This window comes from Elgaria multicarinata, chromosome 2 (genome assembly GCF_023053635.1).
Source record: "Elgaria multicarinata webbii isolate HBS135686 ecotype San Diego chromosome 2, rElgMul1.1.pri, whole genome shotgun sequence".
NCBI classification, from domain to species: Eukaryota; Metazoa; Chordata; class Lepidosauria; order Squamata; family Anguidae; genus Elgaria; species Elgaria multicarinata.
This window is the reverse complement of record NC_086172.1, coordinates 146417288-146443492: the sequence shown is the minus strand read 5'-3', so window position 1 is coordinate 146443492 and position 26205 is coordinate 146417288. Positions and strand designations below refer to the sequence as shown.

General features: G+C 44.5%; 2 protein-coding genes across 2 annotated transcripts in view; both read right to left on the bottom strand.

Annotated features, from left to right (window-relative positions):
* FCF1 (FCF1 rRNA-processing protein) overlaps nucleotides 1-26205 on the bottom strand; it is a 173353-nt gene that overhangs the window by 40836 nt on the left and 106312 nt on the right. The window lies entirely within an intron of this gene.
* On the bottom strand, nucleotides 1348-24820 carry DLST (dihydrolipoamide S-succinyltransferase). Its single transcript, XM_063117872.1, has 15 exons — nucleotides 24679-24820; nucleotides 21776-21809; nucleotides 19774-19822; nucleotides 18178-18233; nucleotides 16589-16663; nucleotides 16171-16226; nucleotides 15048-15159; nucleotides 12775-12930; nucleotides 12461-12534; nucleotides 11621-11718; nucleotides 7854-7984; nucleotides 6441-6514; nucleotides 5355-5438; nucleotides 3567-3734; nucleotides 1348-2700 (listed from the first exon to the last, which is right to left on the bottom strand). Exons 1-15 carry the CDS (start codon nucleotides 24751-24753, stop codon nucleotides 2566-2568), a joined length of 1377 nt encoding a protein of 458 aa, XP_062973942.1. The 5' UTR covers nucleotides 24754-24820; the 3' UTR covers nucleotides 1348-2565.

The window sequence follows — 26205 nt, the reverse complement described above, 5'->3', positions numbered from 1 at the left end:
AGGACACGGAATAACGGGCTCAAGTTAAAGGAAGCCAGATTCCAGCTGGACATCAGGAAAAACTTCCTGACTGTTAGAGCAGTACGACAATGGAATCAGTTGCCTGGTGAGGTTGTGGCCTCTCCCACACTAGAGGCCTTCAAGAGGCAGCTGGATAACCATCTGTCAGGGATGCTTTAGGGTGGATTCCTGCATTGAGCAGGGGTTGGACTCGATGGCCTCGTAGGCCCCTTCCAACTCTGCTATTCTATGATTCTATAATCCATTTGAGTGTTCCCCTTTAGCGCCTTGCCCTGCTGAACATACTTCTTAACAGCAACTACCCACCCCCCACAAAGCCTCCAAACGTGGGGGAGAGAAGCTGAGAAGGGCCCATGAATGCAAAAAAGCACCACAGACGGTGCTTTAACTCCTAACCAATGTTAAGAGAACACACAAATGTATTAACTTCAAGAATTGTCATCATAACAGCTTCCTCCAAACTCTTTGGAAATTGTAAGGATACTGAGAGTTCCATCAGCTTCCTGTTAGCAGTCGCACATTGACTTGATCTCTGCTTCACCGCATTTTCATTTTTACCATGGAAAAAAATTAGGGAGGGCCTATATTTTAAACAGATGTTTTAATTGTCCCACATTTATGCCAGAATGGCTTTCAAGGCTGCTTACGCATTGTATTACAACACTGTTTTAATGGAGTAATAAAAACAGTGCAGCCACAATAAAAAAACCCGCACCCCTCATATATTCTCAATTAAATCCATCCTGCAATGCTCAGGGAAACAGGATAGGCTCTGCCCAGTGTCTGATAGGTAACATTTGCTATAGCCATCCCTGCTATGACAGTCCCTTCAGAGAACCCAAGCTCTTTTGTTTATCTAGTTAACAGATCCCTTAAAGGGACAGCTATAAAATTTTCAGTGTGTTTACAAAGAATGTAAGCATATCCTAACCCTTTCCAGAGGAGAAAACCCTGTGATGCAGAGACTGAAATCATGGTTTGCTTTCACATTTGAACCAGGTAAACTAAGGTTTACATGCAAACTATGATAGCAAATTAATCTGAATTGGGTTTAAGATATTTCTTGGTTTCAATGCTAAGAGTATCTAAGGACATGGCTTCTTCACACAGCACCAATAATTTGGCTGTATACATGAACTGAACTAGAATGAGGCAGCTCATGTAGACACATTGGCCATTCTACTACCCAGAAGCAAGGTATCAAGAGTTTATTTCCTGTATTAAGACCTAGGATAAATTCAGTTCATGTTCCTTTCCTTTGTGTTTATAAGCAGTTGAGACACCTTTAGAGTTTAACCCCATTACATCCCTACTTTAAAACCTATCCCCACACCCGCATTTCACCCAACGCACGCACATCATTTCCTTGCTTTATTTTGTTTAAAATCTGTTGCGTTAAATACTTTAATTACAAGTTCTGTGCGACAGACACGAGTAATAAACCCTGCAGGCACTAGCAACCCTCTCACTCAACAATACATGTGCACGCTATTGTACTAAGGATATGTCCCCATGAACCAGCAGTCTTGGGTCAGGATACATGCCTCACACGACAATCTAGTCCCAACCCACGTTACTGGACAATCAGGCCAAACCATTGCAGACAAAAACTTGATGAAGCCATCCACTGAGCATTGGAGGGGATGCAGGACAGCTGCAAGAGGGTTGTTACCTCCCTCTATTCCCAGGACCAGTCAACCCAAGCTGGACTTGATGGTCAGAAGGGACACCGATTCTGCCGTACTGGAGGTCAGAATGCGAGAAACCGCTCTTACCCTTCCCCCACTTGGAGTAGTTACTACCACCTTCTTGCTCTTAAAAGGACAGGATGCAGGAGAATCCCAAAAACAATCCTTAAAACTGCCTCTCAGCTAGTCATACAGGGTGTAGAAAATGGCTGGGGAGGCAAGTAGCCCCTGGAAGTGCCTCAACCCTGGTAAGGTTAAAAAAAAGAAAAGAAAAAACCACAAGGTGGCTGGAATAAAGATTTACTCTCCATTGCTGGAGGCGTATAAGATCAGGCACTGCAACAGAGTCAGCTTAGAGGACCCTAGGCTAGCTTCTCTGTGCAAGGCAGCTAGAGCCTTCAAGATGAGCAGAGACCCAGCATCAACCTTTCCTTTTTCTGGCAGCCTCCTCAGGTGATAAGTGAATTAAAGCTGAAATCCTGTGCAAGACCAGTTTGGGAGGGAAGCTTTCGCTAAGCAGCAGGTAGCTTCTGTTCCCTTGAGATGTTGGAAAGAGAGGCAAGACTAGATCGATTTGAGTGAGAAGGAGGGGTGGGGGGAAGTGGTAGGCTATGTCTGAACAGGCCATGACATCTGCTTGTCTGTCCAGGGAAGTAAGTGAACCATCTTTGGAAGAGGCAGAAAAGGTGGGCAGCCCACGACCCTCAGGGTTCCTTTCAAAGCACCTCCTGTCACTAGAGAGGAGGAGGAGGAGGAGACTGGAATGAAGCCCTGCTGGTTTCTGAATGCCCTCTGTTCTGTCTGCTGGTGCAGCATCCTTGCTCTACTGGATGGGGAGGAAAAGTGCTGTTGCCCTTTACAGGTCAAGCAGCAGCACACGAGGATCTTCTACGACGGCCTTGATCTTGCGCAGGAAAGTCACTGCCTCTCTACCATCAATCAACCGGTGATCGTATGTCAGGGCCACAAACATCATTGGTCGCACCTCAGCCTAGAAGAAGGGAAATGCCATCATTAAAACCGAGCACTTCCTTTGGCAGTCACTTGAATCCTCTGCCTCAAGGCCTAGGCAAGGAACATTTTAAACCCACGTTAACATACTCCAGTTGCCCTGGCACACCCAAGAAAGCACCCCTCAAAAATATGTCAATATCCCTGAACTAGAGGGTTCTTCCATTAAAGAATTTGGGGTTTTGTTGCAAACAAACCCTTCTAACCCCCCCCCCCCTTGCACATACACATCCTGTTTAAAACTCAGAATCCTTTCCCAAATAGACCCCTATCTTCTCTGAGGAACTTCCCAGGAGTCAAGGTTTCTAATCGGTGGAACTTGGCAGGACTCCTGATTAAGGCACACTTTCTCCTCATCCACTCAACTAGACTAAAGGGTCCTTTAAAAGTTACTATAGCCATGTTGGAGATCCCTGAACTACTTTGCCATGAGCAGCTCCAGCGTGCATATGGCAGAGTCTTTTAGAAGTTCTCCCAGCCGCGCAGGAGCCAGTTACAAAAATGTGGCTCCCCAGCAGCAGGGTTGGGGAGCCTCCGGACCATGGGCTCGATCTGGTTCCCAGACAACCATCCAGCTCATGGATCCCCCAAGCCCACCTTGAATGAGGCCGTGTGGGTAGGGGAGGGATTGAGCTGTGGCTGGCCAGAGGGCTCCTTGAGGCTGTGGCTCAGTCAGCTTTGCTCCTTCCTTGACTGGGGAATAGGAGTCAAGCTGGCATGCCACGCTTTGAGGAGCGGCTCCTCGAGGCCCCAGCTGAGTCCGCTTCGGCCGCCGCTCGCCAGACCCCAGCTGCTAGGATGATCTTTAAATGGCCCTTAAGCCAGGACCTTCCATACAGTACATACTTTGCCTGCAACAGCAACAGGCCTATCAAAGATGCCATGCATGCCCAAGATAGCAGACTGAGGGGGGTTGATGATAGGCGTTCCAAAAAGGGACCCAAATACGCCGCCGTTACTGATGGTGAATGTACCGCCGTCCATATCCTCAATGGCCAGCTCATTCTTGCGGGCCTGAAACGAGACAGAACAGGAACTTTAAAAATGACTTAAGCTGGTATACATGAAGAGGGGTGGGTGAGCAGGAGAGAGAAAAAGGCATACTGGTTCCCAGCTATCAACACTGCTAATATGTGGGCACCTTGGATAGCTCTCCAATCCACAATGGCCAGCAAAAATACTGTGAAAGGCGCAGACCCCTAAAGTTCAGTTTCAACGCTGAAGGAGCTATCAAGTTCAGCACAGTCAAAACACAACAAGATAGAAGTGAGGGAACAGAAACCGTGTGTTCAGGCAGTTTAAGGCTTACCAGAATGGGCCTATTTTCAATGCAGGGCATATAGACCAGGATTCTAAGGAAGGGGAGGGTTACCTCCTATTTCACAACTACCTAACGTATCATTTATGAGCATGTAGAAAAGGAACAAAAGCAAACTTGGTTGCAGTACTTGAGAGGGGATCTTCATTCTCACTCCCAAACATTTAAACTGCGTTGCTGCATTGCGTCCAGGAGAAGACAAGCAGGATGAATTTGTGGGTCTCTCCTAGCACCTAGACACGCTTCCTTAAGAAGACGCCCCCTCATATTGATGAGGAGTTGAAAATCTAACTTGTTTTCATACCATCAGCAGGTTTCTATAACCATCAAGATGTTTTTTTGTCTAGCAACCTTAAGCAAAAATTACATGGATTCTCCAGGTTAAGCAGGGAAGATACAGGGTAAATAAATTTGTAGAGGAATGGAAGCCATTTCCTTTATTGTTTGACGATTTATTTATGTCTAGATGAGTTTACTGTTTGATAGGTCTCAATTTTTTAAAGTTTTAATAGCCTTTAGGGTTCACAATGTCAATGTCAAAAAACAAGTAATGTCTTAAGCAGATCACAGTGAAGTGTTTGTAAAGTAATGTTTTCAAAAATAATACATTTATTAATATTTTTAAAAGAGTTTTTTGTCCAATGCAACCACTTGTAGTGATGGCCACAAGCTTAGACAGGTGGCTTTTTTAAAACAGTGCATCTATCCTCCATCAACTTGTCTATCAACAGCCATTATCCATGTCGTCTCCATGGACGTGCCCACGCTTCGAGGCACTATATGTAAGAAGGCCAGGTGGTGGGTCTGCCAGACATCTGGGTCCAGCAGGGCCAGATTAACTTTGGGGCATGACAGAGGATGGCTGTTGGCTGCATGTCCTGCTTGTAGGCTCCCTGGAGGAATCTGTCTGACTCCTGTTTGAAACAGTATCTTGGCCTAGATCGATCGCTGTTATGATCTAGTAGGGGACCTATCTTCGAACTTTAAGGCTTCTGAAAGCGGAGGCTCCACAGATGCATTGCTTTAGGCCAGCCTTCCCCAAACTGGGGCCCTCCAAGTGTGTTGGGCTCCACCTCCCATCATTTCCCATGCTGGCTGGGAATGATGGAACCTGCAGTCCAACACATCTAGAAGGCACCAAGTTGTGGAAGTTTGCTTTTTCTTTTGCTGCCTTTTCTTTTTCTCAAATGGCTGAACCAGATCCTTTATCCTGCTATCTCCTTCTTTCCCCACCAGAAAGCTCTGTGTGTGTGTGTGTGTGTGTGTATCCATCTTGTTTTCACCCTTGGGATTCCATCACACTCATCACCCGTTACCTTCTCTCCCAGCTCATTGATCGCTCGCTCAATGTCAGCAAAGTTCATTGTTTCTACATTTCTGATGACAGGGACCACGAGACCCTATAAGCAAGAAAGATCTTTGAGTCAAACACAATATCCATATTGTCATAAAACATTACAACAAGAGCTGATTAAAATGTAAGCTGTCAGGTGTGATTTTGTCACTCCCACAGCCCAAAAAATTGGCTTTGCTAGTAGGATATTCTATTAATGTTAGTCAGTGCATGAAAGAGGTAATTAGAACCAGCAATGGTTCAAGTGCAGCAGGACTGTGTGACTTCTGAAAGACGAGCCCCCGGGCCTCCAGTTTCACCTTGAGAAAAATGGAGCTGGACTCAGTTCCCTTACTCTAAGGAAAGAGACAATGCATAGGCCAAAACTACCCTGGCTTCATCACTCAGTATCAGGGATCTCTATTACTACAAGCAGAATTTTGCCTTCACACGATGGGATACCAGATGCCTTAGGAACTCTTCTTCAAAGGGATGTTATCTGACTGGGGCCTCTGCCTTTCTGGAAATGAGTGTCCCTGCATGTTTGGGGGCTTGCCCTTGGAAGTGTGATGTTGTGTTGCGCAAGCAGTACGGGCAGCTTGCGGGACAGACCTGGTGGGGCCTCCCATGCGCAGACTGGAGCCAGCTGGGCTGGCCAGGCACTAAAGGCCCCAGATGGATACTGCCTTGTGTTCAAGTAGCATCCTCTGCTGAAACGTAGGTTTGTGAAACTCCTGTGTCTAAGCAATGATGGTGAACTAATGCCACAAATCAGGCAGATTGTTCTTGTGTTTTATTATGAACATGAGCCACAGCCACAGATTTTCCCAGCACCTCTTGGCATATCATGTCGTGGAAGTCAGGAAGAGGAGCCTCTCTAGCTCATGCCCAGATCACCCATTTTGACCTGGAGTTTTGGACAGCAGCAAGTGCCCTCCCTTGCTGTAGGGCTAGAGAAGCCCAAGAGGCATTTCATATGATTGAGGACCCAATGCTAGTCAAATCCCCTCCCCGCAGTCAGCCTGAGCTACAGGCTGGGCCAGGCCACAGACGTTCCCACAGTACATACCCTAGGAGTTGCCACCGCAACACTGATATCCACATATTCCCTGTATACAATCTCTTTGGTTGTATCATCAATCACTAGATTGAGAAAGAAAAGCAGGCTGTTACATAAAGCAACACCAAGAGTCAAGGCTTTACTCAGGTGGCCCCACAGCAGCAAGAATCAACCCTTGTTTTACATCTCTTCCTTCAGTTCACTGAGGATCAGCACTGGAGGAGAATAAGCCTGAATTACCAAGTATAGAAGAAGCATCAGGCTTCCACTACTCACCAGGCTACAACGGGCAAGTGCCCCGACCCTCCAACCAAACAGATTGAGAAAAGCTTCCAAAATACGCTCTCTGTGTTGTGCTTGAGGAGAGGGAGATTCAGGAATTTCTCCTTTTGCTTCTTCTCTGCCCTCAAAAAAGTGAGGGAAGACTCCATTTTTTCTTTCTTTCAAACCCTCTGAGTTTGTCAGGAAGCTTGGAGGGCCAGGCAGACTCTTGTCTCCTTTACACAGTGGCCTGGACAAGATAAGAAGCAGTAGGCGTCCACCCTGCTGTTTCTTATCTTATCCAAATCTCCACCCAAGTGAGAGGAAATTCTGTCCATCTTCCAAGCCTCCTATGCGAGCTACAGGGCTTGGGAGACCAGTGGAGTTCCTTCTTACTTCTGCAGCAGTTTGGATAAGGAAAGAAACAACAGGATTTTTTTTTTTTGGGCAAAGTATTTATGTTATGTATATCTTGACTTTACATGGAATTCCCAGCAATCTCTCATTCAATTATTGACCAGGTCCATAACCCATTTAACTTCAGCGGTGCTACAGTGCGTGCTGTTCACAAGACAATTCACTGGACCACTGCAGGAGAAAACCCTGCCGTTCCATCACTTCTCCACACCGCAGCAGAAATGGAAGAAATCCCTCTGTCTTGACATATGCTAAGAGATGGAGGGGGGGTTTCAGGTTGGGGGGGGGGAGAAGCTGTCAAAAAGAACGAATAAAGACTGGCTAGTAAGCCAAACAGAGAGTTGTGGATCACTGGAGGAAATATATATTTTCAGGCTGCAATTAAGTCTCTAGGTCTCTTTGCAGAGGCACACATCTTAATCTCTGGAGGCCAACTATCTCCCCAGTAAGACCAACAGAATGATGAATATGGTGATGCGTGCCTTAACTACAAATGAGCAGATTTAGATTGGGTGCAAATATCCAAAATCTCTCTCCTCCATCACCACCTGAATAACTTTTTGCTGACAGAGGGTTTATAACAACTGCAGTTAATCCAACCACAATACAGCCAGTGGTAGAGTAAAGACTCTCAGCTGGAAATGACTTCATCACAAGGCCTGACAATCCCAACTCCCATAGAGGCTTGTTCATGCACACTCCTGGGCACTCTTCATCTCAGAGACTCGGGCCTATTCTTCTCACCTGCGTTCACAACGGGCTGCTCTTGCAGGGCAAAGGCTGCAGCTTTCACAAAGGCAGACATAAATCCAAGTTTCATATTGTGCTTCTTTAGGAAGGTCTCCCTGTGCCGGGCTCTCATTTCCTGGATGTTACTGCAAACGCCATAAGAACATTTACTACCAGAGACTAGAAGTATTCAAAGTGAGAGGAAAGTTCTTGCTTTCTGTATCAACACTGGCACAGTATCTGCAGTGCATCCTGCCTGATTTATAGCTAATTTGTGGGACCAACCCACATATCAAACATGGCTTGCAATTCTTTTAATGCTAATGCCAGCTTCACGCACTATAAGACTAGATGAAACCATTCACCAACCCTGCAGATTCGAAATCCAGACTGATTGACACACTTTCCACTTTAAGATGTTCCAAGAGATGTCAACATTTCCAACACCCCTTCCCAACTTCTTTTAAAAAAGAGATTAATACTGATGTTAAAGTCCGACAGAACACTACAATACAGCTTTTTTCAAGAATACAACACAAAACTTTTATAACATTTTGAAACTGAAAGAATGCTCAAGAGATACAGCTGAAAACAAGACCTTTCCTTGCTACACCCTTCCCTAACCTGGTGCCCTCTAGATGTTCTGGACTACAACTCCCACAATCCCCAGACAACATGGCCAATTGACATTCAGGATGGAGATTGCGGGAGTTGTAGGACAACAAATCCAGAGGGCACTAGATTGTGGAAGACCACCGTAGGAGCTTTGTCAAAACAGGCTGTTGTATACTATCCTGAAATGTACACAATTGCTCCAGGCCTTCTCCCATGTGAAACAGCGACGTGGGTTTACTGGAAAATTTTGAATCGGAATTTTCCCCATGTAAATTAGATTGTTTGTATAGGGTCATTTGCATATATACATTTTTAGTTTGCATGTGAATTTTTTCCAATTCAAATTAAGTTCACCTGACTGGAAAAAATTCAGTTTGCATCAGAAAATGTTTTGATGCTCTAGACTTGAGAGATCTAATTTAACACAGGTTTTTTTTTAAAAAAACTCATATTTTATAAACAATGAAGTTTTAAAAAAGTACCCCAAGTTAATTTTTTTGTCCTAATTCACCTCAAGTATTATTTGGTCTGAAATATTTGAGCGCGTGTGTGGAATTAAAGCACGCTTAGTGTGCTACAAATGTTTTATTATGTAGAATTTTTTTTCAGTGGAATGCTTGTACAAATTTAAAGACAAAAGCATTTACTTCCCTTACGTTGTTTAAATTTGAGGGGGGGAAAGATACTGAAAACTGTTTACACTAAATAATTTTAGCAGCCCAAAGAAATGTGCACAATATGCTGACAACCACTCATCTATTTCAACAGAGTTCAACTCTCTTCTGCTAAGGTGGATGTGACAGTGAAACCGGAAGTGCCACTGATTCCACTTCACTCTGAGACATAAATATATATTTCAGTGAAATATATGTATTCTTCCCATACTTGCTAAGGATCATCACCTGAAAAACACTGACCACAACTTTGAAACTGCTAAACTTGCCTAATATTGTATTTGCAATTGACATTCATTTTTACTAATGGACTTATGAAACAGAACGTTTTCCGGCCCACACCACAGATGTGAAGGTGAATTGCCAGGCAGGCGCACACTTTAAATTCCTATAGCTATCCTAATCATGGTGATTTTATCACCATACACTTGGATGAAAGGTGGAATAGGCCATTGCTCAGTGAGGGGAGCACCTCTTTCTGCTAAAGGTCCCAGGCTTCTATTATGGAACCAGAAAAACGTCTCTGATGGGAGCGTTAGGAGAGATCTCTGTCCCGAGGCCAAGTCAGAGGAGATAGCGCAGGGGCCAGAAAGACAAACGGTCTGACACAACAGAATAAAGCTTTAGAGTAAAGTTTACTGTGAAGTGGCAAGGAGCTTTGCGTTTCCAATAAAGCTCTGCCTACCTACGCTGGAGGAATTCAACTGTCATTTTATGAAATGAGGATCTAAAAGAAAACTCTGTACTCAATTTCTTTGGCCAAAATTAAAAACAAAACAAATATGTAACATGAGTTTGGGGGTATGGCCTTTGGAGGCTCCCAACACAATGACTCTTTGGTCGTGTTCGGATGCCACGATATGTCAACGGTGGGTTAATAATCAACTTACAGTTGATTATTTCGTGGGTACTCCCCATACAGAGAAATAACCAACCGTGAGTTGGTTGTAAGCAACTGTGAGTAGCTTATTAATCCATGGTGCGTTGACTAACTCATCCCACACCCTCCCTCCTTCTCTCAGTCCTCCTGCTTATATCCCATCATCACTTGCTGCCAAAAACAGAGTTCTGCTGGCTTGGGTAGAGCAGCAGTCGCCATTTTGACTGCTCCTGCCTAGCAACTCTGTAGCCAACGAAAATAACCAATGGTGCTCTCTACACGACACTATAACCAATGATTGTTTAAATAACCTTCTCTGCAAATCGCTGGTTATTTGTGTGGGTTATTTCGGCAAAATAACCCACCATGGGTTGAAAAAATCCCGCCACATGGCACAGTAATCCACCGTGGATTATTTAACCCATCATGGGTTATTGTGTCATCCAAACCCAGTCGTAGAAACATCTTTAAAGTGAGAACAGAAAATAGAAATTGCCATCATTCTCTTACTGGAACAAAAGCCAGCCGCACAAATTGAACTAAACAACTTTGTCTTAGCAATTCTAGGCAGATACTGAAGTTGAAACCTTCATCTTCCATCTCCCAGACAGTATGGCTTTACAGAGGCAGTTTTTAGCAAGTAGAAGTGCTCCTTTGGGTTTAGACTGTTTGTTTTCCTTTGCCTAATCTTGTTTAGAGCTAGGATTACTGTCCAAAGACATTACTGCCTCCCAAGATACAAGGGCTGCTGGAATGAAGTAGTGGCTTGAGAGGAGGAAGCCATCATGAGCAGGCTTCACAGCAGACATGGACCCCCAGTGGGGAGGCAAAAGGCCTTGGCCTAGGCCCTTGCAAGTCGAGTCCATGGCATACGGGCTGGGGGCAATCAATCCAAAACAAATTATTGGCTGCAACAAGAGCCCAAGGCCAGAGTAAAGCGACACCTCCATTAGCCTCTAAAAGGAGATATGTTGCAGCACTTCCTCTCCAATCATGACTATTTTGCCAACCTTATTATTTCAAGCACAAAATATTTACATGTTTTGTCTTAAGAAGCAAGATAGGATTTCATGGGGCAATTTGATTTGGGCACCATTTCCCTTAATGCACTGAAACATAAGCTTCCCCCTCCCGAAAGCCATTAGTGCTCAGGCCGCACAAGCACTTGGCTTGAATGCAGTTGGTTTTCCCCACCCCCAAGTAGAAAGGACAGGGTGGGTGAGAGCTCCGGGAATGCCTTTCGGTTAAGCTGCACTAAAAGAGTCCTTGCTCAGAAAAAGTCTCAGTTCTATACATTAGCTACCTAGATCGGAATATACAATACAGCCTTCCACACAGGAACATTGTGGGTTAACTGGAGGTAGTAGCCAGATTTTATGCCTCTGCTAGTTGGAGATGCCTCTTTCCTAACACGTGCTATCCAGCTTCTCTCTCTACCATAAAAAATACTCCCAAGGAGCTGGCCAAAACCCACCAGCCTGGCACTTTAATTCAACTTTAAAGAGGAAGTTCAATGAGAACTGGAATGTGGCATGCCAATGAGCCAACATTCCCATTACTGAAACAGAGAATGATTCAGACTTGCTCACACTAAATGAAAGCATGGTCCTTACCTCATATCAATTTCATTGAAGGTGGTCAACATGGCACATGTGTCTTGAGCTTCTTTCAGGCGCTGAGCAATGCGCTGGCGCATCCTGTTCATTTTCACCTGAAGCGGAACAGAAAGCGAGAGCAGAAAAGTTTTCTTCTTCCTGCAACAATGCCAAAACAAGCCACCGAGACCTTGTGCCTCCCTTCCGAATTAACACACTGGAACAGGTTGCCCTAGTGAGCCTAACACTTTTTTTTTGAGGAATGAACCCAGAAGTCAGCTAGAGACTGGAAGATTGCCCAGCTGAGTAACAGCAAAACCAAGTGATGCCAGAGGCTTCAGGGCTCAAACTGATACATGTCAAAAGCTGTGCTCAAGGGAGGTTCATGGGTTGGAGTAGTGAGAAAGCCAGTAGGAGGGACTGTAAAACAAACCAGAGTTCACACATTCACAAGAGCAGTACTGCAGCCAGCTTGGTAACACAGCCAAAGATTTACACTGTTGACCCTCACTACCACAGAGAACACTGAGTAGGAAAGGCAGGGCTCATGAACCAAGAACTTCATGCATTTAGCCACTGCCCACTAAATCATACAGCACAACTTGAGAACCGTATCTCATGAGGCTCCGAGTGGAGGCTTTTCATTATTTTTTTCAGGGTGGGTGGGGGGAAATGTCTCTGCCTCAACCAACCAGCCACAGCCAGTGGAGGGGGGTCCGTGCTTGAGAGCTCCAGCTGACGTAGGATAACCCATTCTCCTCCAAGATGAGAGCCTCGATCAGCTCCATACTACCCTGCCTTATCTAGATGGTGGCCATCCACTCCCGCCCCGCATCCGATTGAGAAACCTCCAATTACCCGTTGTTCCAATCTGGCACCTTTGCTGGCCCCAGGTTCGACGGCAGGAGCTGCTGTTGGCTTTACTGCAGACACTGAAAGTAAGTGGGGAAAAAAAGGTGTCAAGGGACTGAGAGAGCAGGGTCCACGTCCCAGCAAGCAATGGATCAACTCCATCTGAGGCAGAGACGAAGCACTCGTTTGGGAGATGATGCCTGAAGCACGTTGTTGAATCAGGATCTTCAGATAGTTCCAGTCTTCAGCTCTGACTGATCCTCTGCTATGTCAGGAAGAGGGGCCTCATTAAGGAGGACAAGAGAGGATTTGGGTCTCACCTGGTTTAGCATCAACAGGAAGTGCTGACACCGGGGGCACTGGAGGCATCATGGTGGGAATTGGTGCTGCAGGGGGAGGTGTTGCCGGAGCAGGTTCTGCGGGAGTCGCAGGCTCTGGGGTAGGGGCTGCTGCTGGTTTGGCCTTGGCGGGTGCAGCTGAATGACAAGAGAACAGAAGAAAATGCAAACAGAACTTAACAGAGGGATACCTTTTCCACGGACCTTCTGAGCAGGTTCTCTCCGTATCTTGAAGAAAAGCATTCTTTGGGGTGCAGAGCCTATATCAACATGATCTTGAGGTGGCTACCTTGTCTCATTAATGGCTAGCACCACAGAATTAACCCTTAAAATGGCATAGCTTTACAGAGCCTACACGTTCACGAGGCAGAAAGGTCCAGGGGCCAAATTATTTTATCAATTAGTTTCTGGGTTCCATTTAAAGTGCAGGTGATGACCTTTAAAGCTCTAAAACAGCCTGGGACCAGGTCATCTCCAGGACCACCTATGCCCACATGACACTACCCAAACCTTGAGATTGGCATCTGAAGCCATGTTCTCAGGCCTGTCATTAATTAAGAGCTGATTGGAAGACCCTAGAGACAGGGGCTTAGATTCAGAATCAGCCTTATGTTGACAGAAAGTGCTCCATCACACACTTTTGGGGACCTCTGCCCTTCCCATGCACCAAAGCTCAGCCCATTCAACGGGGCAGCATTTTCACGGGGCTAGACAAACTGCCATGGGGAAAACAGGGGTGGGGATGCCTGCTTCCATGAGCCCAGATGTACATGCCTAAATCTGGGTCCAACCTGGAACCTTCTCACTGGTGGATCCACAATTGTGGAACTCAATTCTCCAGGGAGATTTGCCAAGCTTCCTCCATCACAGTTTTTCATTGCGTTGTGAAGACCTTCCTATTTTGGAAGGCCTTTTAACTTTCTCGCAGTATTGGACCCCTATTTTAAATGGCTGTTTTTTATTATATTGTTTGTTATATTTAATTTTATGGTTTTGATTTGTATTTATACCAGTTTAATATTATAAGTCACTTTGTGAAGGCTTTTTGCTTTGAAAAGCAGGATATAAGCACATAAACAAAAGCCTAATTAGCAACTCCCATAAGCCCCAGCCAGTATGGCCAATGGTCAGGGATTATGGGAGCAGTAGTCCAAAGGATCTGGAGGGCAGTAGGTTGCATGCCCCTATTTTAGGGTATGCTCCACTCTAACAAGTATTGCTGCTATTAATTTTTCATATTATTTTTTTCCTTATCTCCATCTTCAACCTGGGGCACCCCAGCCTACAGCTTTTCAGGGAAGGCCTCAGATTTGGCGGTCCTCATTTTTGGCCCATTCTGGAAGTACTTGTGGTCACGAAACAGCAGTCACCAACCAGATGGTGAGAAGTAAGTTCCACTGACTGCTGCTTTAAAATCCAAACCTCTGGAAATCTGCAGTAGCTCCCATGAGCACAAAAGCAGGAACTACTTGTGAATCGCATATTCCCGTATTCCAACCTCCTCCAAAAATCTGTTTCAACAAGTCACAGAATCTAATGCGTTCCCACACTGCCAGTAAAGAATTGCAAAACTTTAGTATGAAGTTCTGCTGCCAGAACTTAGGAAGTCAATTAAATATGTACAATCAAATATGTACAATGTTCAGAGGAGGGCAACCAGGATGATCAGGGGTCTGGAAACAAAGCCCTATGAAGAGAGACTGAAAGAACTGGGCATGTTTAGCCTGGAGAAGAGAAGATTGAGGGGAGACATGATAGCACTCTTCAAATACTTGAAAGGTTGTCACTCAGAGGAGGGCCAGGATCTCTTCTCGATCCTCCCAGAGTGCAGGACACGGAATAATGGACTCAAGTTAAAAGAAGCCAGATTCCAGCTGGACATCAGGAAAGACTTCCTGACTGTTAGAGCAGTGCGACAATGGAATCAGTTACCAAGGGAGGTTGTGGGCTCTCCCACACTAGAGGCCTTCAAGAGGCAGCTGGACAAGCATCTGTCAGGGATGCTTTAGGGTGGATTCCTGCATTGAGCAGGGGGTTGGACTCGATGGCCTTGTAGGCCCCTTCCAACTCTGCTATTCTATGATTCTATGAATTCAGTCCAGCTACAGAATCTACACAGGCATCCAAATATTTTGGGGGTGGATGGAGAGATGGATGGACTACAAAACCCCATCATTTTCTATTTTAAACTGATTGGTAGCTGTGACAGTGTAGAAAAGGAAAATGATCAAGTTAGTTATACAACCTTGACTTACCTCCAGTTTTCCTGAGTTTAAACAAAGGTGTACCTCCTTCCACTTTCTCCCCATCAGGGACCAGAAGTGCTTCAATTACTCCAGCTGCCGGAGCTGGAACCTGCACAGATGTCTGCAAATAGAGGATAAATGGGTTGAGCACTAATCATATGTAAGTAAATGGGACCAGCTCCTGAAGAGGAAAAATCCGAAAATGCAATTGGCTATTTAGCAAAAGTCATGAAATAAACACAGCATCGTGCATCTTGAAGAATATATATCACACCGGAAATCAACCATTGGTATTTCATCACATGTAGAAAGTGGAGAGTGAATCATTTAAAAGGGCTTTTCAAAGGTCCAGAGTCCCTGAAGGAAGACGTATAGTGTCAGCCCACCCACCCCTGCCCAGTAAAGAGAATTGATTTACTCTCAACCTGAAAATGAAGGCAGAATACACCAGCTGCTAGCAAGTATAGAATCATAGAGTTGGAAGGGGCCTATAAGGTCATTGAGTCCAACCCCCTGCTCAATGCAGGAATCCACCTTAAAGCATCCCTGACAGTTGGCTGTTCGGCTGCCTCTTGAACGCCTCTAGTGTGAGAGAGCCCACAACCTCCCTAGGTCATTGCTTCCATTATCATACTGTTCGAACAGTCAGGACGTTTTTCCTGATGTCCAGCCGGAATCTGGATTCCTGTAGCTTGAGCCCATTGTTCCGTGTCCTGCACTCTGGGAGGATTGATAAGAGATCCTGGCCCTCCTCTGTGTGACAACCTTATGAAAAGTGCTATCATGTCTCCCCTCAATCTTCTCTTTTCCAGGCTAAACATGCCCAGTTCTTACAGTCTCTCATGATAGGGCTTTGTTTCCAAACCCCTGATCATCCTCGTTGCCCTCCTCTGAACATGCTACAGCTTGTCTGCATTCTTCTTGAAGTGTGGTGCCCAGAACTGGAGGCAATAATTGAAATCAAGACCATTTTTTTAGTCAAAAGCTCAAGTTTTGGATAATTTATAAGTGATTGTGCCTGCTTAGGTTTTGTGACTATCCATTATATTTAGTTTACCCATTCTGAAAGTAATAGAGGTGGATCCTCACACTGTGTGTTATAATGATAATAAAAGAAAAACAGGACATTTACCTTGTCTGTTTCAATCTCACATACTACTTCATCTTCTGCTACTGTATCTCCCACAGCTAAACAAAGAAAAGAACAAAATTAAGGAGCTGTGCTCTGCCATTTTCTTCAAGCCTACACTAATGCTTCACAGCAAGCCTTAATCCTTACATGTACCTTCATGATAGACTTGCAAGGTCATAATAATGGGCTAGACAGGCATAGCTCATTTGACTGACCTTGTAATCTAGGATAAGTTTGATCAGCCTTTACTTAAAGAATAAGAATACCCAGAGCTCCTTTACCCAATTATAACTCCACCCTTTCCCCAAAACAGACCAAGTAATGTGTATGTGTGTGTAAGAACGTATGCGGGCGGGTGCATATACATATATATACACACACACACAATTAATGACTGAGGAGAGGAGCAGCCTCTTACCTTTCTCCCACCTGACATCTCCCTCTGTGACTGATTCTGCAAATGCTGGCGTGTTCACTGTAACAAGTTCCTCTCCTGCAGAAGACACGTATACATGCACATGTAGTAAAACACTTCACATTTAGTCATTTCACTCATATCCCATAGAGGTGCCATTTCTAGAAAGGGATGTCATGGGAATAATCACAAAGTGAAAGCAAGTTCTCCCTTAAATGACTCTGCACACTCTTCCTTGCAACTTTTTATACAGGAAACAGGAACTCCCAGGTTGCAAGCCTCATTTGCCCTGCAGAGGTTCTGAATTCTCCAGTGGGAAAAGGCCCACACACAGGTTCCTGGTGGACATGCTGGGAGGATCATCCTCCCAATGTACCTCCTGAGAACATAAAGCTGAGCCTGCATTACATCCTCTCCCCAATGGGAGAAGGCGCAGGGCAGGCCAAGTGGCTTCGCTGTGTGTGGGTTTTCTGTGAGGGGAGAAGATCCACACACAGCAAAGCTGATTTCAGGTGGACAAGCTCTCACAACACCCGCTGGGGACCAAATGATGTCATTTGGTCTGTGTAGGGCTTGCTGGGTGGTCATCTAGCCAACAGCCCACTTTTGGTTGCCCTCTCCTGTTCTTATATCTAGAACTCCCTCCATGAACTTCAAGTATCAGAGGCAGTAAGTCTATATACACAAGCCAATTGCTGGGGAACATGGATTGGAGGGTGCTGCTGGACCATGTCCTGCTCGTGGCTTCCTGGCAGACAGCTGGATGGCCACTGTGTGTACAGAATGCTGGACTAGATGAACCCTTGTCTGATCCAGCAGGGCTCTTCTTATATTCTTAGGTGGTGCCAGCTCTCTCTCCAAACCATAGCCTAAAACACACCTCTTGTTTGGATATTTTTCACCCTCTCTCATAATTCTAAAACTTGGGAAAGCCCTCAGTGAAACTGATGAAATAAGGTACTACATCATTACACAACAGAAAATGCTTAACCACAGCTTGCTGTGTCACTCAGACGTGGAGCTGTGGCTAATCTTAAATATGCTTAGTTTAAACACGCCAGCTTTAGTAACTATGGTTTCAAATTGGTTTACTTGAAACTAACCACAGTTAACGTTAACCACAGTTTGTCAGTCCTGATGACACAACAGAAACGGAAGGGAAAGCTTCCAAGTTCTTTCTCTTCCTGATGGGGGCCATAAGCGACCTTAAGATTCATTCCCCCTTGTTCATGTCACAAATGATAGCTTGATGTGCAAATATGGCCATGTTCTCCCACACTGTGGAAACATAAATTTTAAGCTGCTTAGGACAGTGGACTGCCTTTTAGGTTCATATTTTTCTGCACAGCACCATTTACGTTGATGTCACAAGATAAACAATAATGCTTGAAATGAGATGCAAGGAAAAGGTCAGAAAGCAACGTAACATCCCGGAGTCCAACTTCCAAAAAGACATTAACAATCAGCAGTATAAGTAGCACAAATACAATCTCCTATGTGTTTGCACTCCTGCACACTAGTTTAGGCAAGGCTATGTGTACTACAGCAGACATCCGCACACCGCATCAGCTGCAGGCATCTCAGTTACTTACGGCACACTGTAGTGGTTCTGAAATAACGAACAGTGAAGACGCGGGAGCCATTTACCCTGGAGAGCAAGAAAGAAGAAAAAGATCATTGATGATCAGTAGGAAGCTTACAAGAGTTCAGATTTTGCGTTTGGGTGGCTGGACGCCAAACAGCTGCCAGCCAATATTTTTAACTTGCTCGTTGGGGCACATGAGTTCAGGCCCAGAACTTAGACAAAGGGAGAGCCTATTTCTGGGGTGATCCTGAGCCAGTACCACAGTGGCTGAAAGGCATGTGTTAGGAGATTTAAAATTTAATAGAATCATAGAATAGTAGAGTTGGAAGGGGCCTACAAGGCTATCAAGTCCAACCCCCTGCTCATTGCAGGAATCTACCTTAAAGCACACACCTGATAGATGGCTGTCCATCTGTCATAGAGGAATTGTAAAGGCCCAACCCACACTGCCCCAAGTTGCTTTAGTGATTATTCTCACATTTAATACCACTGTCTGAACAGGTTAGCACAGCTTCACAAAAAGTCTCATTCGAGCATCTCTCATGTACTTCCTTCATATGCAGAATACAATTCCTCAACCTGGTGCCCTCCAGATGTTTTGGACAACGACTCCCAGAATTCCTGACTATTAGCCTAGCTGAAGTCAAATCATCTGTAGGGCATAGGTTGGGGAACGCTGCAGTAGGTAGCTCAAGTGTGACTGACATAGCACCATCATTCCAAACAATGAACTGTGTATGTGATAACAAAGGCGGATCGAGTAGGACTTGCAGAGATCAAGGTTTCAGTATCTTTCCTAGAGTGTTGCCTCCTCTTTGATTAGCAAAATAAAGTAGCAATCCTACGTCCCACAAGACAGTGTCTGGGGATACATACACAGGATTACTTGGTTTCTGGGTTCCAAGATCAGGCCTCATAGCCCAGAAACCATGGTCCCTGCCTCCTCCTCCTTGAAGCCAGCATGGTTTTGACTACATCTCTGTGCTGAGAACGGAGCATGGAGACAGCAAATGGGGGTGTTCCCAGAGGTGAGGTGGGGAGGAGACTGGAGCATCAACCATACAGCATTTCCTATGGCTGCCCGAGCCTCCTTCCCTCCCCCACTGAAGCACCATTATTAGACAGTTAAAATTTCTAGCAGAAATGCACGACAGATGGAGAGCAGAGGGGAAGATCATCTCCATGCTCTAGCCACCCTGCATTGGATACTCAGCAGCCTCTGAGTTCAACAATCTTCATAGGAATGTGCCCTTAGTAATGCAAAATAATCAAATACACATAGCTACTTAATTTAGATTATTTATGTAATTCAGTACTGCTACTCTTGGATCAGAATGTGAGTTACTCTGGTGCAGGATTTTGGGGGGCACAGAGTACATCTACCTCCCTCTGTAACTACAATACAGAGTGGGCAACTTGTGGCCCTCCAGAGATTTTGGCCTACAACATGTCTCACTATTGGCTATGTTGGCTATGGTAGGCCAAAACATCTGGAAGGCCGCAAATTGCTCAAACCTACGTAAATAATGTAACTAAGAACCATTGTTAACCTTAAAATATTGTGGCAATTTACATGCACTGACTTTGTAAGCTGTATACTTACAAATGCTTCCTGCTGTTGGCATAAGCCAGCCCCTGGCATCGCGACACACCTGTGAAATAGAAAACATTTCAACTAGAAATCTGGTTATCTTAGGTCACTTACCACGGTTATTTATTTATTGCATTTCTATACCACCCAATAGCTGAAGCTTATGGACCAAGGCAAGAAGGTTTAAAGGTTATAAAACATAGGAAGGTCAGTTGCTGGTTAGCACTGGGTACAGATAACCTCCATAAATTTCTAAACTAGTATCCGAATCCTCAACAATCTTCATACAGTTTTGTATGGGATTAAACCAGCCCCAGTGTCAGAAAGCTAAGTGTTGATCAAAGAGAATGATAACATTAATGTCTATCAGGAAATAAAGAATGCACTGGCATAAGACTGGCTCTGTCTTGAAAGGTTTATGAGTATTTTAGGGAACTCCACCACATTTTCACTAGAATCACTCTATTCGCCTGCATTTTGGGAAAATGGCTAGTTAACTTTTCACATTCCATGACCTTCCCCACTTCAATAAATAATAAAGTTTACTACACACAAATCTTGTTCTATTGGAAATGCCATATGGACAAAATCAGTTAAGACTACATTACTGCAATCACTGACGAAAACACAGGAAACCTCAGATTTCAACTGGAGAAACCAAGCAGAACTTACTGATTGTCAAAACAGAACTGGAAAGAGAAGTACTGATAGTACAATTACAATGATAGGGAAAGAATAAAAATCCTACAAAGCACTAATTCCAACTAATTTTCCACTCAGGTGGCAATGATCCTGTGAGTACTTATGCACAGAAGAATTATGCCAGAATGAATCACCCAACATGTTTTCCCCCAAAACAATCCCCATGAGCAAGACTCTAGATACCTGCTGGATCCACCTGAGGAATTATCGAAGGAAAGCAATAGAGGCTAATGCACTCTGATACAAATTTTCAGCATGTATGTCCTTTTTGGATGAACTCAGAAAGTAATTGTTCAAGCAGAAGCATTACATCAGCATTACCTCTAAGATCTCTTGCATTTGGGTTTTTAATCCAGATGTAAACATTTTGTGCAAAAATAAAGAATCTCTCCTGTCCAAACCTCACTGAAGTGAATTAATGGGAAATGCATGAGACTAGTTTTCATTTTTCATAATCTCTCCCTTATGTCATTGGGTCAGAAAAACTATGCTCGCCCACCTACGCATCCTAACATTTGTGCAAGAAACGTGAATAATTTTATTCTTGGAAGCAGAAATGACCAGGGAAGGTAAAAACTGGTTAATGCTTCCTCTGGGTCATGATCACTTTCAATTACTCTAGCCTAGAAACAGATCTTATTAGGTGGGGCTGTAGCTACGTGCTGGAGCACATGCTTAGCATGCTGAAGGTTGCAAGTTCAATTCCGGCATCTCCAGGTAGAGCTGGAAACTGCTCTGGAGAGCCACTGCCAGTCAGTGTCAACAATACAGGGCTAGAGGGACCAGTGAGTGGTCTGACTCACTATAAAGCACCTTCTTATGCTCCTATCTGTTGGTTGAGTAAGTTGGCTATTTACTCTACACGACTGTCAGATTTCCCTATAGAAATATGCAGTTGGTTTCATCCTTAATGTAACAACTTCTTAAATAGTTAGTTTAAGGGGGGGAATTAAAATGGAGGGCATTTTTAATTAGAACATAAGAAGAGGCATGCTGGATCAGACTAAGGGTTCATCTAATCCAGCACTCTGTTCACACAGTGGCCAACCAGCTGTTGACCAGGGACCCACAAGCAGGACGTGAGTGCAACACCACCCTCCCACCCATGTTCCCCAGCAACTGGTAGCAGCACATAGCCATCAGGACTAGTAGCCTTCTCCTCCAGGAATTTATCCAACCCCCTTTTAAAGCCATCCAAACTGGTGGCCATCACTACATGTTGTGGTTGTGAACTATGCACTGTGTGAAGAAGTACTTCCTTTTACAGGAATTATGAAAAGCATGAGTTATTAACCCCAAATATAAGACTCACCAGGGAGTGAACGTTTCCCCTGCGGACAGTTCCCCTGCCAAAGAGAAAAATGATACAATCACAAATGCAAAAAATAGTCAGAAGTAACTCAAAGTGGAGTTAAATTCACACATTCTAAACTAGGTAAATAAAACTAGGTAATAAAACTCAAATTCACACATTCTAAACTAGGTAATAAAACACTCAGACTCAGTAGTCCATATAATGATTCCTCACAACACTAGGATGCACCTACCCTGCCCATGCCTGCCAAAGAAAGCAGCCACAAGTTAACATCTCACCCTTTTACACAATCATATACAAGAGATTACATTTCTTTGTCTATGTGCTGCTCTCTCTTACGTTCACAAAATGGATGACCTTCAGAGCAATCCTATGCATTTCTACTCAGAATGTGAACCGCCCAGAGAGCTCCGGCTATTGGGCGGTATAGAAATGTAATAAATAAATAAATAAATAAATAAATAGAATTAAGTTCCACTGAATTCAATGGGAAATACTCCACATGTGTTTTTAAGGCTGTAGCCTTAAAGAAGAATGGAAATGGTTTGGTGAAACCACGTGTGTTGTTATTTGATATGGTAGCTAAGTATTGAGATATGACTGTTACATACTACACCAACTGGATTTTAGGTTCAACCCTCAAGAATGTCACTGGTATTAGGTGAAGTCTTTCCTTTGAGTTATCATGAAGCCTAAGACTTTAACTCTGGAGTATTTAAAGTGAAAACAGCTTTCAAAACATAGATCATGCCAAAGAAGTATTTTTGGCACGTTTGAGCCAATCAAGAAGGTTGTGACATTGTGACAATTATGTATCACCCTTGTACAACAATAGGAGTCTGGTACAGTGAAAGGCAGCAGTGCAAGGAGTGGGGTCAAATCCTTGGGGTCAAATCTATACCGTAGGTAGTTTTGAACAAAAATCAATCATTAAGCCTCAGTCCTGTAAAATCTTAACCTGTAAAATGTTAATCATCATAGTTGAGAGGAAACACACTAGTTTATAAAGTTCTTTGAATGGGATAGCATAATGATATTTATAATCCGGAAGGAATTCCTATTATGATCTGCTACATCAGTTTCTGGAGCATCAAATGGAAGCTATCATCCTATCACCCCCCACTCCACAAACTTCTCAACAAACTACAGATAAACCACTGATACCAGACTATGGCTACCCACTGCAACATGTAATCATACACATACCCTAGACTATATATTCCACAGTTATTTGTGTACACAAGTTAATTCATGTTATTCTTCTTTACTTCCATTATTGGAATGTCATGCATTCAAGAGAACACACATTTTGGAGCCCTAAATGGAGCAAAGCCAAGTACTAGTTAATTCCCATAGTAGAGTAGTAAGGAGAACAGGTAAAAATGGTACATATAAAGTAATATTTAGAACACAGGTCTCAGCTCTAGCCATAGTTCAAGAAGTTAATTAGTGGTTAAGTTCTAACATGCTTACAGCTATTCCTTCTACCTGCAGACAACTTATTGATATACTTTAGCTTCCCTTCTCCTCAGATGGTTCAAGAGTGACGTCAGTAGCAATACAAACAGCTCTTCTCCCAAGAAGAATAGTCTCTCACACCAATATCATTTCCTTTACATTCCTTCTTTGTTTCATTGATAGCGAAATCTAAGTTTCTCACCTAATCAATCAAGTCCACAAGTCTGAATTCATCTTGTGTTCTTGCCTTTCATTTTTGCAGCAACAATCCTACGTTGTCCATGCCCTGGTTCTGATCTCTTAACATACAAAACAGCATGTTTGGCCTTGCAAACGTCTTCACTCTTCTTTATTTAACTTAGTGCAACCAACATTTCCTTCCCTGAAACTCCTCTCCTTTTTTTGTTCAAGTTCTTCCAGTGGCATTTTAGTTGTTGTTTTTATAAAAGTCAAATACCTTCTGCTACACCTTCCCCTATTTTGTTGTATTTTATAAATTCTGAAAATATAAAAAACATAGCAATTCCTCTATTTTAAATGGAATAATAAATAAGGGAAAAAATACCAGTGAAGAGAGATTAGCAGCAGTTAATGAGGATGCTGCCAACGGGCAATATCAGCTGGGCTGAAAGGAGCTTGAATGAGCCAGCTGTAAATGAGCCAATGGAAATTTGTCTTGAAGACATATTGCTACACAAATACAAAACCGGATTGTCACTGTAATAATTTGCAACAGTGCAACGTTGGTGACGATCATTAACGAAGATCCCGTTACTCATACTTTATATAGAATAGAGAAAACAGATGAGCAGTTTACTTCTATATTAAGGCGGGTTACACCTGCTTTGCATTTAGGAGGGGGAAGGGCTTCGTTTGCCGACATCTATGGTGCAAGGGCAAATAGGGTCACGCCGTCACAACTGATCTTTACTAAATCTGGGTGCAATGGAAGACCACTTCTGCATGCAGGGACACACACGGACGCGCGCACGCGCTTCCACACGAGCACATATTCACGATGTCACTGGAGGCTCCAACCTTCAGAGCCACCTTCACGCCAGGCAGTTTCCCCGCCCCGATCCAGCCTTGCAGCAGCCCCAACACACCCGAGAGCCCCCCAGACACAAACGTCGCCTCCTGCCCGGCTTGTCTCGCCCTGAGCAAAGGGTGCGCTGAGCAAGGCGTGGATCTACGAAGAGACACTCCGGTTAGAAGAGGAAGCCGGAGCCGCCGCCCGTCCTCAACACCCAGCTCGGGGCTTCAGGCAGTCACGGGCCGGAAAGAGAAACGGAGGGCAGCCCCCACCTGCGAGTGCGGCCTCTCCCCTCCGCGCTCCTTGCCCCGCGTCCCCCCGTTGCCCTTGGCGCCCGCCTGCCCGTCCACCCGCCGATGCCCCCCGGGCCTCGGTAGCCGCCCTCCTCCCCGTCTTCCCCGGGAGGTACCTGCCGAACGGCGCAGAAGGAGCGGCCGAGCACCCGGTTGAGGCAACGAGCCCGGGCCAAAGAGAGGAACAGCATCGCAGCGGCGGCGGCAGTAGGATGAGCCCCAGGGCGCACACCGGAAGCAGGCCCGGCGCAGGCCGGATGCGGCCTGGGATCGACCAACCGTGGCTAGCGACAGGGGCAGGGCAAAGTGGGCCGTACCAATTGCGGCTAAGCGGGGCACAAAGGAAGAAACGGGCCAAGGAAGGTGATGATGAGCCGAAGCATCCTGAGGACGGGAGAGGGAGGAACGGGGCCCGTCGGCATAGACTTTACAATAAATAGACACACACACTGGGCATTCAACTTCCGAGTTGACACAACGGCATTTTTGGTCTCCACTGGGACACAATGGAGGAAGCCAGGAGAGTATTTCCCCGGGCCTCAAGCCTGCCCCCCTCCGCCAACAAGGTAGCTGCAAAAAAAGGTGTTTGCGCTTTTTCTAACTCATACATTAATTTATTATATTTCTATTCCGCCACCATAGGCGAAGCTCTCTGGGGGGTTTCACAACAATTTAAAACCATAAAAAAAACATTTTAGAAAGTGCAAAAGCTATAGATAGCACACACAGACGACATATATCTAAATACAAATTTTGAACAATTTTTAAACCATCAAGAATTATTCAGTATACAATATCTCTCTATAAGTGTAATAGATAGAAATAGTTTTCACTTCCGCTTCAGAGGAGAGGGGGAAAAAATATCCCGATGAAGATTCGTCTTCACACCAAGGGCGCGATCCTATGCACGTTCAGGCAGAAGAGAGTCCTACAACTCCCAGCATTCCCCAGCCCATGCTGGGAATCGTAGGACTTTCTTCTGTCTAAACATGCATAGGATTTCACCCTAATTCTGTACAGTTTTTTTGCCATATCTATCGCCTCTAAATGCACAAGCATACCGAGAAGGGCCTTGCTGGATAAGACACAGTATTTAAGTAGGTTACTATTGCCCAGTACCTTAATTCCACAGAAGTTCGAAACAGGAAGTAAATAAGTACATTTACTAAGAAACTAAATTGAGATGTCCTTGCCTGAACAAAATAAACTTTGGACTACCCCATATCATATATCTCCATGACTGGAGGACTGTCCCCTTCAAGATCCAATACAATTCTTGCCAATCAAAACTTGTTTTTGCACAACATTAATATGGCATAATCCCAGATGGCAATTACAAATAATGAATTGGAAGTATGCATTGCACATTAAGCTTTGGCCATCTGAAATGACACACCCATCCCGCCAGAAGAGTGTCCTCTATGAGAAGGTGTTGAATCGTGTCCAACTTGTGAACTGCCCAGAGAGCTCCGGCTATTGGGCGGTATAGAAATGTAATAAATAAATAAATAAATAAATAAATAAACTTGACACTAAGTTTTGGCAGAGGATGAATTTGTAAATAAAGCAATTCTTTTGCCCCAGAAGGCGACAAACACTACAAAAGCTCCCGGAAGAGTCCTGCCATTATTGAAAAAGGGAGC

Excerpts from the sequence above, each read along its gene's own strand:
- DLST (XM_063117872.1), bottom strand. The coding sequence starts at position 24,753 with ATGCTGTTCCTCTCTTTGGCCCGGGCTCGTTGCCTCAACCGGGTGCTC. Across the intron at positions 7,985-11,620 it reads TTCAATGAAATTGATATGAG|TAACATCCAGGAAATGAGAG; the intron begins GTAAGGACCATG and ends TGGCGTTTGCAG. Across the intron at positions 2,701-3,566 it reads CTGTTGCTGTTGCAGGCAAA|GCTGAGGTGCGACCAATGAT; the intron begins GTATGTACTGTA and ends CCCTTCTTCTAG.